Here is an 18,635-nt window from a genome sequence, read left to right on the forward strand (position 1 = left end):
TATTCGAATCTTGTCTTCGACACACTACTATCGATATTGCTGTCGCTCTTGCATCAATCGTCAACGAAAAGTGTTTTCATAGTGCACATCGACTTTCATACCAATTAAAATAGAAATTTGGAATAAAATATTCACGTATACTTTTGGAGTTTAAATTCACAAGCTTTTCTTCTGCTAGTCACATACTTTCGGATGTCAGAAAACAGTCATGACAGTAATAGACACATAACTATGTGGAATAAACGTTCCATGGCACTGAGGCAGCTGTTCAGACAGTATTAGGGGCTAAAGAACAGATGCTGTTATTTGTTTGGAAAATTTATTCAGCATATTCGCTTTGAGATCAACACATTCATTGCGTCTCTGTTCCAGCTTCTTTAAACCAGCTATGAGAGAGAGATTTCGATTGTGCTGCAAATCGTTCATCCGCAGACTTTCTTACTCATTGTTCATAAATCTTCACATCTTCCCCCCTTGAGATTTTGATTGAGGTTTGGGAACAGATAGTAGTCTGCGAGAGACAATTCAAGCGAGTAGGGTGGATATTTGAGGATTTCAAAGTGAAATTTTGCAAATTTTTGCTACCTGATGGCCGCCTTGCGGGGATTGGCTTTGTCCTGCAGAAACAACATACCTTTTCTCAGCTTTCCACGACATTTATAGACAAATCGCTGCTTCAGTTTGTCGAGAAGGTCAACAGAGTACTTTGTTCTGATGCTTTTATCTCGTTACAAGTAGTCGAAAAGCAGGATTCTATCTTCAGCCAAAAAGACCCATGCCTGCAGCTTGTCTGCAGATATCCGTGTTTTGACTTGCTTTGGGCGTGAAGGACCGCTATGTCTTCATTCTTTGTATTGTTCTTTGGTCTCTGGATGATAAGAGTATATCCACGTTTCATGCATGATGACAAGGCGATACAAAAATCCCACAGAATCCTGACGAAACTGGACCAAAATGGACTGTGAAACACCCACACCTTCACACTTTTGGTCTGCATTGAGACGTTTGGGAACCATTTGGCTGAGAGCTTGCTGATATCCAAAACATCGTTAAAAACATAACCGACACATTTATGGGATATGCCGTGAGTCTCAGTTATCTGTTTAGCAGTTATCCTAGGATAATCCGAGATCACGGAATGAACAGCATCCACGGTCTCCGCAACTATGATGGAGTTGACCTGTCTTAAAGGCAGCAACCCAATTCTTGACAGTGGAGTAGGAAGGGCAGTTACCATCCAAATTATGAGGAGAACCACCACAAATTTGTTTGGCGGTGTTCCCTTTCAAAAAGATACTTACTCACAGTACGACTGTCTTTCACTGTAAATTCCCTATTTTCTTATTCCACATTAAAAAAAATGGCTCTGAGCACTATGGCACTTAACTTCTGAGGTCATCAGTCCCCTAGAACTTAGAACTACTTACACCTACCTAACCTAAGGACATCACACACATTCGAGCCTTCGACCGGAGCGATAGCGCGGTTCCAGACTGTAGAGCCTAGAAGCGCTCTGCCACTCCGGCCGGAACCACATTCACTTCAAACCTGCACATAAAAATAAAAACCAATGTTTTTACTTCGCAGTTACTATCACATACAATGTAAAGGACAATGGTTAATGCCAAAACATAAGAATTCATCTACATCGGTTTTAACTAGGAATAGCCAAGGACATGCCAGCATCTCCAGATTCATCTTAAGTTTGTTCTGTTTCCTATGGTCGTAACAAGTGAACCCCGAAAACAGAAGGGCTGTTGCCCAGCAGATTTTTCATTTTTTGGCTCATCAGTTTTCTGACAGGTTTGATGTGGCCTACCAGGAACTCCCTTCCTGTGCCAACCTTTTCATCTAACAATTACAACCTAAATCTTCTTTACCTCCTGGATGTACTCTAATCTATGTTTTCCTCTACAGTTTTTACCCTTAGCAGCTCCCTCTAGTACCATGGAAGTTATTCCCAGATGTCTTAACACATGTCCTATCATGCTGCCCCTTCTTTTGTCAGTGTTATCCACACATTCCTTCCCAGACGAACCTACGGAGAACCTCTTCATTCCTTACCTTACAATTCCACCTAATTTTCAGCATTCTACTTTAACACCGCATCTCAAATGAAGAGATTCTCTTCTGTTCCGGTTTTCCCACAGTTCATGTGTCACTACCATACAATGCTTGTGCTACAAACATACATTCTCAGAAATTTCTTCCTCAAATTAAGACCTGTGTCTGATGCTAGTAGACTTCTCTTACCAGGAATGCCCTTTTCGCCCAGAAATAGCAGAGTAAACATCTAATGAATTGCTGTGTGTCTGTTGTAATCCACAGGCCAGAAGTTCGCCATCCTGGAGGAGAAGGCGGTGCTGTCGTACGTGCTGCGCAACTTCCGAGTGGAGACGGTGGACAGGCTGGAGGACCTCAAGCTGATCGGCGAGCTCGTCCTCCGGCCCATGAACGGCGTCAACCTCAGGCTGCGGCCGCGGTAGCGCAGAGTCTGTGGCGACGCTTCTTCCTGTCTCCTGCTCGGTCCGGCAACAGCGCAGCGCTTTGCGCCTCACTTATTCATCAAGTGACCTGTACATTCTAATAAGTGTGTACGTATGTTTTTTTATAATTTACTCAATAAATGGTTTTTTGTAATTTATTTAACTTCTTGGACATATACGTAACACTGATAAATATCATACTCATAGCGGTGGAATGTTCTACACCATCATCTGCATAAGTACCCTGCAAATCACAGTTAAATGCCTTCCAACCATCATCCGACCAATTTTTTACCATTTCAGTCTCTAACAGAGCTTGGAAAAAATAAACAAAAGTGTTTATCTGTTGTCAAGCCATTGCACATGAATCAGTGCTGAGAATTTTACGCACCAATTGTCGAAAGTGTGAAATATTTATAACGACATGTTTCGAGACTACGTCGTCCGATTGTAACTCAACGGGATCTAGTGATCAATGAATGACTTCAGATGGATACGGCACACCTAAGCTTGTGGACGTTCTTCCACTCTGAAGTGAGACCTTTATCTAGGTTAGAGGTGTCGTTACTATGAGTTAACGTGTTGTTTCCCGGTGTCACCAAAGTTTGTCCGTTGTGCTGGTCGATGAAAAGAACTTGTAGGGCACGGCGGTTCATTTGACGTATATGTCCATAGTATTCTAACCTTGCCTTCAACACACTACTATCGATACTGCTGCCGGTAGTGCATAAATCGTCAACGAGAAGTTGAGTGAACATCAACTTTCAAGCCAATTAAAGCAGAAATTTTGAATATAATATTCACGTATTCACGTATTACAAGCTAGTCACGTACTCAAGACTGTAACCTATATATAACTATGTGGAGTAAACATTCCGTGGCACTGATCCAGCTGTTCATTCACTTTTCTACTCTCGTTCTTCCGAAATGTCTATGTTTTCTGCCGTCTACGAATGTTTTTACTTACGGACTTCTGCATTAGTGTATCAGTAACGGAAACTGAAGAAAAACAACCAACAAGTTCCTCTAACAAGTCTAACCCAAGGACAGAGGTTCTCGAAAGCATCATAATCGATCGGACTCACAGGCATGAATCAACCAGAAATGATTTATATTGATAAATGATGACTAATCATGGAGAACATAGAAAACGTTGTTCAAAGAATCATCCATTAACCACTAAAGTAATTTTCTTAAGGGGTGCTCATGTGTTGAGTTGGTAGGCTCTCCATACCATGATATTTCAGAAGCCCATGTATCATGCATCCAGCATCCAGACCTTTACTGACTGCTATGACTGCTTTTCGCCATAAATTTAGAATTTCGCTTTCTTTTCCATTACTCATTTTGTAAATGGGTACAGTATATGAAAATAACTCACATAGGCCAACTAGAACAATCGATTCCCTTGCTATAAGTAGATTCATACGTTGGTACTTAAATAGTGGCAACTATTTATTCACAACCGATACAAAAGAGTTACATGCTTGCATCTGTTACTGTCATTCAAAGTAGTCACCAGCGTTGTGTAGAACACGTTGCCAGCGATGTGGCAGGCGTAGTAGACCGTTAGCTGAGCCTTTTCTCTTCATGGTGCGAATGGAGCGGTCTACTGCCTGTCGAATCTCTGGAACGTTTCTGAAGCGAATGCCACGAAGTGGTTCCTTCATCTTAGGAATCAAATCAAAGTCACAAAGACTTAAGCCTTATTACTGTTCGTTTTTGGAGCATCACCTGCGACCAGGTTTGCGAAAGAAGCAGCGACACTTTCTGCTCAACCCACCATCATTTTGCACGACAATGCGCGAGCGCATACAGCGCAAGCTGTGGCTGCTCTGTTCGGTCGATGGGACTGAGAAGTACTGTACCATCCACCATACTCCTCGTACTTAAGTCCTTGTGACTTTGATTTGATTCCGAAGATGAAGGAACCACTTCGTAGCATTCGCTTCAGAAATGTTACAGAGATTCGACATTCAGAAGACTGCTCCATTCGCACCATCAACAGAACAGGCTCTGCTAACGGCATACTAGGCCTACGCCTTCCACATCCCTGGCAATAGGTTCTACACAACGTTGGTGATACCTTTGACGGACAGTAACAGGTGCAAATATGTAGGCTAACTCTTTTATATCGGTAGTGAATAAATAGTTGCCACTATTTAAGTTCCAACCCTCATATATATAGGGACTGATGACCTTAGCAGTTAAGTCCCATAAGATTTCACACACATTTGAACATACGTCAGTTATCTTCATGTTCAACACGAACATATCATTGCTGAAACGATTAATTCAGCTCACGATCGATATATATATATATATATATATATATATATATATATATATATGACTTTTGTCACTTCAGTGTTTATTTTATATATATATATATATATATATATATATATATATATACTCCTGGAAATTGAAATAAGAACACCGTGAATTCATTGTCCCAGGAAGGGGAAACTTTATTGACGCATTCCTGGGGTCAGATACATCACATGATCACACTGACAGAACCACAGGCACATAGACACAGGCAACAGAGCATGCACAATGTCGGCACTAGTACAGTGTATATCCACCTTTCGCAGCAATGCAGGCTGCTATTCTCCCATGGAGACGATCGTAGAGATGCTGGATGTAGTCCTGTGGAACGGCTTGCCATGCCATTTCCACCTGGCGCCTCAGTTGGACCAGCGTTCGTGCTGGACGTGCCGACCGCGTGAGACGACGCTTCATCCAGTCCCAAACATGCTCAATGGGGGACAGATCCGGATATCTTGCTGGCCAGGGTAGTTGACTTACACCTTCTAGAGCACGTTGGGTGGCACGGGATACATGCGGACGTGCATTGTCCTGTTGGAACAGCAAGTTCCCTTGCCGGTCTAGGAATGGTAGAACGATGGGTTCGATGACGGTTTGGATGTACCGTGCACTATTCAGTGTCCCCTCGACGATCACCAGTGGTGTACGGCCAGTGTAGGAGATCGCTCCCCACACCATGATGCCGGGTGTTGGCCCTGTGTGCCTCGGTCGTATGCAGTCCTGATTGTGGCGCTCACCTGCACGGCGCCAAACACGCATACGACCATCATTGGCACCAAGGCAGAAGCGACTCTCATCGCTGAAGACGACACGTCTCCATTCGTCCCTCCATTCACGCCTGTCGCGACACCACTGGAGGCGGGCTGCACGATGTTGGGGCGTGAGCGGAAGACGGCCTAACGGTGTGCGGGACCGTAGCCCAGCTTCATGGAGACGGTTGCGAACGGTCCTCGCCGATACCCCAGGAGCAACAGTGTCCCTAATTTGCTGGGAAGTGGCGGTGCGGTCCCCTACGGCACTGCGTAGGATCCTACGGTCTTGGCGTGCATCCGTGCGTCGCTGCGGTCCGGTCCCAGGTCGACGGGCACGTACACCTTCCGCCGACCACTGGCGACCACATCGATGTACTGTGGAGACCTCATGCCCCACGTGTTGAGCAATTCGGCGGTACGTCCACCCGGCCTCCCGCATGCCCACTATACGCCCTCGCTCAAAGTCCGTCAACTGCACATACGGTTCACGTCCACGCTGTCGCGGCATGCTACCAGTGTTAAAGACTGCGATGGAGCTCCGTATGCCACGGCAAACTGGCTGACACTGACGGCGGCGGTGCACAAATGCTGCGCAGCTAGCGCCATTCGACGGCCAACACCGCGGTTCCTGGTGTGTCCGCTGTGCCGTGCGTGTGATCATTGCTTGTACAGCCCTCTCGCAGTGTCCGGAGCAAGTATGGTGGGTCTGACACACCGGTGTCAATGTGTTCTTTTTTCCATTTCCAGGAATGTATATATATATGACTTTTGTCACTTCAGTGTATATATATATATATATATATATATATATATATATATATATATATATATATATATATATATATATATCGATCCTGAGCTGAATTAATCGTTTCCGCAATGATATATTCGTGTTGAACATGAAGATAACTGACGTATGTTCAAATGTGTGTGAAATCTTATGAGACTTAACTGCTAAGGTCATCAGTCCCTAAATTATCCTAAGGACGAACACACACACCCATGCCCGAGGGAGGACTCCAACCTCCGCCGGGACCAGCCGCACAGTCCATGACTGCAGCGCCCTAGACCGCTCGGCTAATACCGCGCGGCTGACGTGAGTATCTGGTATCGGGCCTCGGTCTAGCGGCAACATAAACAACCAACCACTCTACAGAACTGTACAATTTAAATACCTGGGCTTCTTTATAATTTCGGATGGAGAGACGTTCAATGGCACTCGAACACGGGCTAATGCTGCACGGCTGAAACTACGCCTTGTTATTGGGGTGCTGAGGGACAAGACAGTGTACAACCGCTGGTGTAGCCCTCCTTCTGATAGAACCAATAGAAAAGAACCAGCTGTTACACCTGGATCGAAGTTTATAGAACTGTCATCTGGCCGGTGACTTTGTACGGATCACAGTGATCTATATAGAAGCATATCGCTATCCGATGACTTTTGTCACTTCAGTGTTTATTATTATTATTACTGTTACTGTTATTATATTTAATGTATTATTATTACTTGTATTTTCTTATTCGATTTGGAAATGACGGCGATCACTTTATGTGTGCTGCAGTCTTTTTCTGAAATCACAAAAATTACTCTGGAAAAGTAAGGTTTTTCCAAGTATGATAAACTGTTGCTAGGACAACGTGGTCATGTCCCTAGCAGCAAATATTCATTTCAAATTTAAAGGTTTTCAAACCGAGAAAATCTCGTTAGTACTTTATTTGATAGTCTGTGGTCTCATTACTATTCTATTAAACGGCAATAATCAGTAGGTGAAACCAAATTAAGAATAAGTGTTATCAAAAATCATTTACAAGTAAAAAAAATTTTTGAAACAGAAGTTATTGGCAACCAGCACAAATTTCCGTCTCCGAAACAAGGAAAATTGTTGAGACATAAAAAAAACCTCAGTTCATTTGCAACTATCACTTGTTCCATGTCAAAAAGACTGTGGACGATTAACGAAGCGTGGCTAAACTGAACATACATTACGTAACTAGTTTCAAAAATATACAGAATTCTGCGCATGATATAATTCTCTGAAGAATTAGCATTATCCTCAAAATGGCTTTTACGTGTTATACGGCATGTAAGTACGTAGAACTCTTAGTATTAACACAAGAAAATACATAGAACTCGTAATATTAACACAAAATACAATTCATATCTGACAACACCCAAAACGGTACAAATGACGGGAACTGTATGGCGATATCTAGTTTGCGGTCCTTCATTGAGATCGGTCACTGCCTTGAAACAGCCACCAGGAAACATCACGTGTTCTCGGTACACTGTCCTCCACGTACGTCACTCTCCGTTACTAAGGCGTATTACTTGTACTTACACCACTTTTATGTTTACAACCGCCTATGGTCCAATCAAAACTATTTTCTACCAAAATGCGAAGGGTGGAAAACTATAAAAAAAATCAATCAGTGTAAATTCTTTTGACATCGATGTTTATAATTCTGTTAGCTGAGTACGCGGCGTTGCTCTGATCGGGTTAAGAAAATAAATAAAATAAATAAATATACCAGTCTCCTATTAGTCCACCTCCTCCCTCCCCCCACTCTGTCCATCTTTTCACTCCCCCTCTGTCCGTCTCCTCCTCCCCAATGTCATTGCCTCCTCCGCTCCCTCTTTGTCCATCTCCTCCTAACCTTTCTCCCTGTCCATCTCCTTCTATCCCATCAACCTTTCATCTCCTTCTCTTCCCTTTCTCTATTTCCTCCACCTCCTTTGTCTGTTCATCTCCTTCTCCTCCCATCTGTCTATCTGTTCCTTCGCCTTTCTCTATTCTTCTAATCCTCTCTCCTCTCTGTCAATTTCCCCTCCCCCTTTATCTGTCCACTCCTCCTTCTCCTGCCATGTCCTACCTTCTTCTCTTCTCACGATGGTTCCTACCCCCCGCAGTATTTGTTTCCAGATTATAACGAATACCAATTAGTTTACATTGTTCCAAGGGTTTAGGATTAGCTTTTCACCCGTGAGTTTTCCCGCGTACTCACATGGCAAATACAGGGTGCCCATAATTAAAGTTGCAGTTTCAAAACGTAGTAAAAAGAGAACCACTGCTCAAGAAGTCGTAAAATTTGAACAGTATGTTACTGGTACAGGAAGCGTCATTCACCAACAAAATCTTATGAAAATTTGACCAATAGATGGTGCCATCGACAGACACAAAGCACACGGCTGTTCCTCAGTTTGCGTCCGAGACGCCCACCATGACCGGTTCATGAAGGATCGCGCCCTGCTGGTAAAGCTCTTTTACAGGAACGGTGACTGTACGCCAGTAGCCCCGCAGAATTTTCGAACACTCAAGGACATGAAAAACCACATTGATTCGATATCTGCTAAGCGTCTGGAGAAAATTGTTACAAAATTCGAAAAGACACGTTCTTTTGAAATGTAATATGGCATAGGGAGGAAAGCAGTTGATTCGATGTTTGTCGAAGATGTGGCCACAGTACTGCACGAGAGGTCGAGCGATGACGTGCAAACATGCAGTACACGGGGAACTGCCGTAACGTTGGACGTGCCTGCAAGCACGCTGCATAAAGTCCTACGAAAAATCCTGCCTTACTTACCGTACAAAATTAACCATGTTCAGGAGGGATCTGCCTCGCATGGAAGTGGACACTGAATGGCCATGGAACATTCTGTGAACAGACGAAGCCCATTTCCATCTCCAAGAACATGTCAACAAGCACATTTGCAGAATATGGGCAACGGAAAATCCTCACGCACGTCAATCGGTACCACTTCATTCTGTAAAGGTGACTGTGTGGTGCAGGCTGACGGTATTGTTTATCCTAGAGCCGTATTTTTTTTTCGAGGAGATATATCCTGCTCGTCCTGTTACCTATAGTGCCACGTTGCTCATATTCTGCAATTGTGCTTATTGACATGTTCTTGGAGATGGAAATGGGCTTCGTCTGACCACAGAATGTTCCGTGGCCATTCATTGTTCATTTCCATGCGGGGAAGAAAGTCCAGAGCGTACTTTGTCGTGCTGGCACGTCCCTCCTGAAAATGGGTAATTTTGTACAGAAAGCAAATCCAGGATGTTTTATAGGACTTTATGCACCGTGCTCGCAAGCATGTCCAAAGTTAGGACAGTTCCCCGTGTACTGCACGTTTGCACACCATCCCTCTACCCCTATTGCAATAATGTGGCCACATCTCCGACAAACACTATTAATGTCTTTCCAACCCTTCAAGAGCTTGGATGTGTGGGTAGGACCATTGTTGTGCAAGACGGCGCTCCTGCGCACATTGCGCAGCCAGTGAGACTTTGCATATAAGTATATATGCAGATGGTCCAAGTTTAGAGCGATGCGCATGCCCACAGGCCGTGCAATGGCTTTCCAATCGAGTCCATTACAACGGCGCTTGGTAGACGGGTCGTACACGTGACGATCACATCCCGACTTGAGGAGGCGTTAGTAGACGCGCAATGCCAGGTGATCGTGTTAGACGACATTTTCAGACTGAGAGGGGCCTAATCATCGGCAATAAAACCACTGACTGGTCGACACGCCTTATGGCCCGCTACGTCGATTTTTCTGAGTGTTCCATCAAACGATTTTGGGAGCAATGGATAGAAGTACGTGCGACGTACAAGGTCTGGAACGACCAAGAAGATGACGAGGCGAGAGGATCGAAGGCTTATGAGGCAAGCGATCAGCTATCCTACAGTGACTCGCACCATTTTAATTTACAGTCCAGACGCCCTCGTCGTGTAAAGCCGTTAACGTGGAGACAATAGCGACTCCGTCTACAGTGGTACCAAGCGAAAACGACATATGCTGCCTCAGATTGACAACACGTAGTGTTTAGTGATGAAGCCCGAATCGTTTTGGGGACGGATGATAACCGCAAATGGAGACAGCCTGGTGAATGTTACACTCACCACCCACACTGTCGCGCGCCACATTGCCCACAAAGCCGGTGTAATGGTCTGGGGGCATAGCCTACAATAGCCGGTCCTTTTAATTGTGGTACGTGGAACCTTAACGGGCCGGCCTTATTTTGATGAAATTCTTCGACTCCATGTGGGACCTTTCCTACATGGTGTACCAGTGGTATTTTTGCAGCAAGATAAAGTTCCCCCGCTTACGTCTCGAGTAACTCAAGATGTCCTACGTCATGTTGCAACTCTTCCACGGCCAGTTTGCTCCCCAGACTTGTCCCTCATAGAGCATATGCGGGACCAGCTGGAACGCCAGTGCCACCGGATTGTTCTGTTCATGATTTAGATATATCTTCTCAAGATTTGTGGGCCACTCTGCCTCAGGACAACATCAGACGTCTAATCAACTCGATGTAGGACCGTTTTGCGACGTGTATTGCAGTAAAGGGTGGTGCAGAGCTTTGCTGATGTAGCCCTGTATTTGTCTACTTGTACTCATCGTATTTGATTATATGTCTTGATTTTCGAGTTGAAGTCAATCTCTCATCTCTGTCATTGTGTCTAGTAAATTTCATTCCGCTACTGTGCTCCTCCCTTGGTGAGCTGTTTTCGATGTTCCTGAGTGTATCTAGTAACCAGGTGGAATTTGTGAGAGGGCTGAACTTGTAAGGAATCAGACGAAATTCATAACAAAAATCGTAGGATAATGTAGAAAACGAAGGTGAACATACTTCGTTAACTAACGTTCCATTTGTTTTTTTCATTCTGGCCATATATATTCATAGAGCACTATTTCTTCTCCTTATTCGTAAAGCCATGAGGGTTCCTTTTCCATGGCAACTTTAATGAAAATGTAGAATGTTTTAATTAGCAACTTTTTCAATGTTTACTAGGACAAAAATCGTGGCGAACTACAAACAATCCAAGTGCTACTCATTTACTACGAATACGTCAAATATAAGCTAACGATACACAAGTAAATAAGTTACCGTTACAGTTAGAACCAAAGCCAGGTATATATCATATACTCTGTTGGCACATGTCTGACCTCTCCCATGTTACCATCGCGTCACCTTCAGGGCACGCCAAGGCTTGTATCTGTTTGTGTGAATACAAAAGTCGTACAGAAGTCGTGCCTCATCGTGCGCATCCCATGAATTTTACCCTGCATTTAACGAAATGACTTGGAAAGTATTCGGTTATAACCTCGGTTTTCTCCCTTTGCTGAAGCAATATGATAAAAAATGTATGAATTGTAACGATCAGGTCCTGGTCTATCTAGATGAAGAACAAAACACAGATAAGCACCTTCCAAACGGCAGTGGCGTGATTAAGGTCAAAGATCTAGCCTTATCTATATACAGGTGAAGATTACTCTAAAGTCGAAAGTTCTTCCTTCTCGCAGTAACATTTGAGGCAATTATAGAACAAAGTCCCCTGTTTTAGGGAACCTAATCGTCTAGACTATTAACAACTACGCCTGCTCTCTTTGCATAACCGTTTCCAAATCACAAAAGAACGTATGCAAAATGTTTTAGCGACCAAAATTCCGATACTTATTTCAAAGCTTTCAGGTTAGGTTAGTGTTGTTTAACGTCCCGTCGACAACGAGGTCATTAGAGACGGAGCGCAAGCTCGGGTTAGGGAAGGATGGGGAAGGAAATCGGCCGTGCCCTTTCAAAGGAACCATCCCGGCATTTGCCTGAAACGATTTAGGGAAATCACGGAAAACCTAAATCAGGATGGCTGGAGACGGGATTGAACCGTCGTCCTCCCGAATGCGAGTCCAGTGTGATAACCACTTCAAAGCTTTCAAAACGTGGGGCAACCGAGTAATGTTGTCTACTAAAGCCTACCTTTCATCATCGTTAATTGTACTACTTCGAAAGATTCTGTCATTCTCAATTGTCACAATAAGAATTACGCTTGTAGTGCTGGATATCAACGGTAAAATGTCAGTAAGTAGCTGCTTTTAGGAATGGTACAGTTTGTAAAAGTGAAGTTTCTCATCGTTTTATATATTATCAATAAAGTACCTAGCGTTGCCTTATTATTGTCATTCTACATGTTCTCATTTTCAGCCGAATCTTGGCAGTCACCTGCTAGCAAGAGTTCCATCAATCGAGCGTAGTAACTTCAATTATGAAATCGAACTACTTCGCGTCCCACTTGTATAGATGCTTGAATGACCTTATCCCCGAGGTATCTTTTTTCCGTTAGTAAGTAGCTTGCCTAACAAATGTAGTTGAAATTGCACCAACCCTTCCACAGGTTTACTTTACAATCCATTCCTTCCTATCCCTCTCCAACAATACAGATCAAACGTCAGCCTAGCGAAGCCGACAAGTGTGGATTCGACACTGGTGTCGTCAGTTTTCGATTATTTATGTACCTATCACGCTCTCCACGTCCACATTTCACGATTGAGGATGTTAGGAGTGGATTACTCATACAAGAATTTTTTCTCAGATAAAGCAGACAGATGCCAAGATGGTTTGAATTACTCCTGGCTTTCCAGCTTTTGGCTTCTGTATTATCACTTCCTCTCGAACAATGTTACTAAATGTCTCTCAACCTATGGTAATTATCTCCTGGTTCTAAGTTAAATGTCTACCAAATGTGACCGAAATCGACTGAGCCAGTTCTCGAAATATATGTATATCTCTGCAAGCAATATGTTCGTTAACAGCTTGACCCACAAGTTTATAAGCAGTTGAACACGAACATTTGCACACACCTACATTCTCATATTCACTGTCCAGATACGTTAACGTGACGACCTGTCAAAAGACAAAATAGCCATCTTTTGCAGCGCGGATCGTTTTGAGACATGCAGAAAGAGAGGATCTGGAGGATACCGACAGGTATGTAGAGCCATGCCGACTCCACGTTTCTCGGTTGAGGATCCAGTGTGGAGCAGCACTGTTGACGTGGTCACACGGACTCTCGATTGGGTCTAAATCCGTGGAGTCTGATGGCCAAGGACTATAGTATTCTCATCCTGGTGTTCTTCGGAGTATGCACATGCATAGCAAGCTGTGCGACACGATGCATTGTCCTGCTGGTAGATACCTTCGTGTCGATGAAAAACGGACTGCATGTTGGGATGGACTTGTGTTGATCCACTGTGCCTTTCAGAATGACGAGATCTCCCACAGAATGCCACAAAAACATTCCCCAGATCATAACGCTCCCTCCTCCGTCGTTGACTCTTCTGACGATTATTGCATGATGTTTGCTTTTAAACGTCTGAAATCATACATGCCAACGGCCATATGTCCGATGGAGCATAAAACGTCATTCATCTTGAAAACCCCCGTGGCGTTTGTAACATATAGCTTGTGTGTATGCGGTTGTCTATTGTTGTCTTCGCAATGGAATTCTCACGTCTACAAATGATTATGATGACCCTGCCATTGACAACCTAGACCTACTGCTTTCCATAAAACGAAATGTCATGTTGTGGTTCTACTTCAGTTTAGAACAGCAAACCAATCGTTCCTATTGGGATGCTACTGGATTAATCGCAATGTGAAACCATAAATTATTTATATACAAAAATACGTGTAGAGTAAAAAATTTCTATAAATGTAGTTTCCAGATTGGTAGAACATATAATTTACTTTCTTTAGATCACCCCCCCCCCCCTCCCTGTCCATTAGTAGACTAACACAAGTTGGCTAATACTTATTACCAGTCAGGAACAGAAGAACTACGTCCTGACTGGAACTTCCAGAAAACGCTCAGTGCATAAGCAAATGGAGTGATTGTTTCCCTATCCGCCAAACAGGAGTGCACATATCACCTATTGAAGTATGGACAGCAGTTGTACAGCACCTATGATCTGCTTGCTGTGCAGATGACGTACGTGGTGTACCCGTAATTATCTGCCTACACAGTGGATGCAATACGTACGCCATCTGCAAACTCCTAGGGCTGAAATTATCTCAGAACAAGACAGAACACGAGTCAACACTTTCATTTTTTCTTCACTAGCCAGGAACAGAAATTCGACTCAAGTATACGATCGTAAAGAAGCGCTTCAATGTGTGTCAGAGTCCAATCATTTTCATGGATAATCTTCGATCACATCGTTTGAGTTCACGCACCATGGCCAAGTTGACATCCGTCCCTGAGGTTGATGGTCGTCCACTGCGGTCTTCATCTTCGACATTCGTTCTGCCTTCACTAAACATTTTATGCCAACGAAAAACTTGAGCTCTTGTCATAACCTCCTCTCCAAAAGCCTTCTGAAGGCTTGTCACGTTTTCACCCAATTTAACGCAAAAAGAAATGGCATACCGTTGCGCATTATTATGCGGTTCCATTTCCGTGACAAGAGACACAAACACATGTTAACTTACTACAGCACATCTCACAACTGAGGAGTTGCATCGATATGCCACTTTGACTAGAAGCAGCTTATAGATCAAGGTCAAAGATATTGTGCCTACGCAAGCCTTCAGGGTTGCTCATCTTGCAAAGAAACTCTGTCTCATTACTTTATTGTTGTACCTCGTATATACGCTACCGTGAAATACCGAAAATGGAGACTGTCAGGATCCACACAGTCATTTAGTGTATCTTCGAAATGTGCCAGGTTACGTGATGGGAGTGGTAGGCTGGATGTTAATTCTGGCGAGGTTGATCTGATTTTGATTTATTAATTTAATGATTGGACAGAAGAGGTTGAAGCTGTCAAAGATGACTGGACCGTAAGTGTTCCTCTGTCACTCCGAATGCGGAATGTGTCTTCACCAGGCGGGACCCCTGCGTACTGTCTCCTGAAGCCTAAAACGATCTGCATAGCTCACTCTACCAACAGTCTTAGCAAGAATTTAGCTCACCCACCGTAAGAATAGGAATACCATAAATGACAATTTCTCAGGCTCTGTGCAGTTAACAAAACCTTGCCTACCGCAAAACAGTCAGCACCTGTTTTTGATGAGACTATGTAACCCACTTAAAAAACAAAACAAAAATGCAAGAATATTAAAAGCATTGGCTCCAAAATTTCAAATGCAGCGGGATCATCCTAAATAAGTTTAATGAAACAAGTTAGCCAGTTAAAGCAGCAGTAATGATCTTATCAACTAATTATAAAGGAGTAATTTAACTAGCGACAGTAAAATTAATTTCAAATACCCAAACCAGCCCCGCCAACTGTAAACAATTCTTAAACGAACCTTATCCAAAGATGATCGCTAGGTTGATAAAAAAACACAACAAATATCGTTATGGTGTATTGTGTATTGAACCGGGGACCTAAAAGGAGAGGCTTTGTCCCCGCCGTAGCCCTCAGTGGTTCACAACCCCACAACAGGCTACAGCCGCCCCCCTCCCCCAACCCCGCCCTGGAACGTCTCATACCAGACAATTGTAACCCCAAATATTTGCGTGGTATAGTAAATATGGTTATATCTTGACAGACTTATTCCAATAATCAATTACAGAACAATCACATCACGGGCGTAAAAAATGCGCCTAGCCTATTTAGGTAGCAGCTGTTCACAACGGCGTAACACTTGGCTCTATAGGTCAGCTACGTTAACAAGGCGTTAATCCACACTCGTTCACAAGCGGAACCAATTAAACATAACTAACCTCATTATTCCAATCAGATATTAGTGTAACATACTGAGGCAACACAAAACAAATTACACTTCACGGCAGTGTCCCCTCCGGCGCTTGTCTTCTTGAAATGGAATGTCAACGGTAACTGGCTGTAGCACGAATAAATGGCACCCATCTCTAATCACTCCACAACAGACAGTGTGAAGAGCTGCAAACACACCAACGGACGCTCGCCGCAACACACCATTCAACAACAATGGATTGCACTGGCATGTAGGATCACTGTAGCCTGCCAACTAACCGATCAGGCGGCGTTTCAGCAATATGCATAAGTAAACGTTTTACCAAACTCCAGCCGCTGAATTGCAGTCGTGTCTTTGGGAACCAAACACATGTCTATCGTAAACGCCAAAATTACAATCGCCGTGGCAGAGTCCCTGTACAACACTGTTGTAGCAGTCACCGAGGCCCTACACGGCGGCACTTCATGCCTCGTGACCTCTCCGGATGCCGACAGCGCCACTCGACAGCACTGCGCGAAACACAGTGGACGACCAACCCGCGAAACAGGCAGAGGAATTAGTTCAGTCGATGGCTACGGACCGAATGGAAAAGTGCCGAAGAGAAACCACACGGCAGAGAAACGTTCGCTATATATCCTTACTTCTCACGTAAACCCGCAAATGTTGACTTTCACCTTGCACTGATGGTAAATGTTGAAAGAAACATTGTCACATTTTTAAATCATATATCATATTTTAAAACACATTAAGTTGTGTGATAAAGTAGGAGAAAGCCTGTGTAACTGCGGATGCAAATAAACTCTTGATCTTACAAGAAACAGTACATCATCAATGAGAAAAGAAAATAATACCGGTAATAAACTTATCTAATTATCTGATTCACGTTATAAATCTTATTTATTGCAATACCTTAAACTGCTATGACGGTTCGAATGTACAAAAAGAGTCCTTTGCTTTTGAAACTGCATTTAATAGTGGAACACTTCCTTTTGCTGGCAATTTGTATAGCCTTGTATAGCCTTCTATAATTAGATGTAACTGCTTCTCCCAGCAACATTTCTTGAGAATAAATCTCATCTGCTGTCCGCCTCTCTCTCGACATCCGCCTCTGCTTTCAACGTCCACCAAATCTGTGCATGTCGACATACACCACTGATGGTTCGAATCTATAAAAATATAACTAAACAAACATTTATTCACTGATATATTTGGTATGCATTGATATTTACAAAAAAAGCCGGCATTTTCAGACTTTGGTGTTTGACGTTAACGTATAGAGTCTTAAATAAAAATTAGTATATCTGGAAATAAGATATAGGTTTCAGCGTCGCCCGTCAACAGATAGAATAGTTCAACTTTGAAATACAGAAACTTCTTCAACGCACAATTCTTTATTAAGCGTTATTCGTTTCCAAATTTCATAGCGTAGTTGCATAGCAACCAGAACACTGTATGTGTCTAACCTGTTACAGGGAATGCTCACAGCCAGAAGGCTCAGTATGATGCAAGTGATACCATCGAAGACAGTGCTGCCAAAGCAGCGTTACTAAACACAGCCTTCCGAAATGCCTTCACAAAAGAAGACGAAGTATATATTGCAGAATTCGAATCGAGAACAGCTGCCAACATGAGTAACGTAGAAGTAAATATCCTCGGAGTACTGAAGCAACTTAAATCACTAATAAAAGCAAGTCTTCTGGTCCAGACTGTATATCAATTAGGTTCCTTTCGGAGTATGCTGATACATTAGCTCCATACTTAACAATCATATACAACCGATCGTTCGACGAAAGATCCGTACCCAAACACTGAAAACTTGCACAGGACACACCAATATTCAACAAAGGTCGTAGGAGTAATCCACTAAATTACTGGCCCATATCGTTAACGACGATATGCAGCCGGATTTTGGAACTTATTTTGTGTTCTAACATTGTGAATTAGCTCGAAGAAAACTTTGCATTGATACACAGTCAACTTGGGTTTAGAAAACATCGTTCCTGTGAAACACAACTAGCTCTTTACTCACATGAAGTGTTGAGTGCTATTGACAAGGAATTTAAGATCGATTCCGTATTTCTGGTGTAACATCCACGAGATAAATTTTAGCTACAGTGCGACGAGAGGAAATTATGCCTGTAACAGTTATAAATATTATCTTTTCAACATATGAAAAAAAAGTGAAAACGATGATAATTATTAATTATTTATATAGTATTCTATGATTTAATTGGACATATCGATGTGTATCATACAAAGATAATGATAATTGTAAATTCCTTTTATGATCTGCGTTTGTCTTCCTTTTTTTTTTTTTTTTTTACCTTTTGTTAGTTGGCTTTTGTAGGTTGCGGACGCATATCAAACAGAGGACTGTTAAGAAATTGTAATTATTTGTTAATTATTACTTGAGAATTGGAGTTCATTATTATTATAAATATGAGTGAATAATTATTTGTAACTTTAATTCCTCTCTCAGTAAGCATTATCTGTGTTTATTATTTCATTCCGCTGCAACGAGCGCAGCCATTGATGAAAGCGATTTGTATCGCGTTTTTGTCT

The 18,635-nt window shown here is 42.9% G+C and overlaps 1 protein-coding gene across 1 annotated transcript in view; it reads left to right on the top strand.

The window, feature by feature from the left end:
- LOC126199581 (uncharacterized) overlaps positions 1-18,635 on the top strand; it is a 252,274-nt gene that overhangs the window by 93,488 nt on the left and 140,151 nt on the right. The window contains exon 12 of the mRNA XM_049936505.1: positions 2,329-2,482. Coding sequence (XP_049792462.1) covers positions 2,329-2,482 — 154 coding nt within the window. The remainder of the gene's footprint in view (positions 1-2,328; positions 2,483-18,635) is intronic.

The sequence above is a fragment of the Schistocerca nitens genome, chromosome 8 (genome assembly GCF_023898315.1).
Source record: "Schistocerca nitens isolate TAMUIC-IGC-003100 chromosome 8, iqSchNite1.1, whole genome shotgun sequence".
Lineage (NCBI taxonomy): Eukaryota > Metazoa > Arthropoda > Insecta > Orthoptera > Acrididae > Schistocerca > Schistocerca nitens.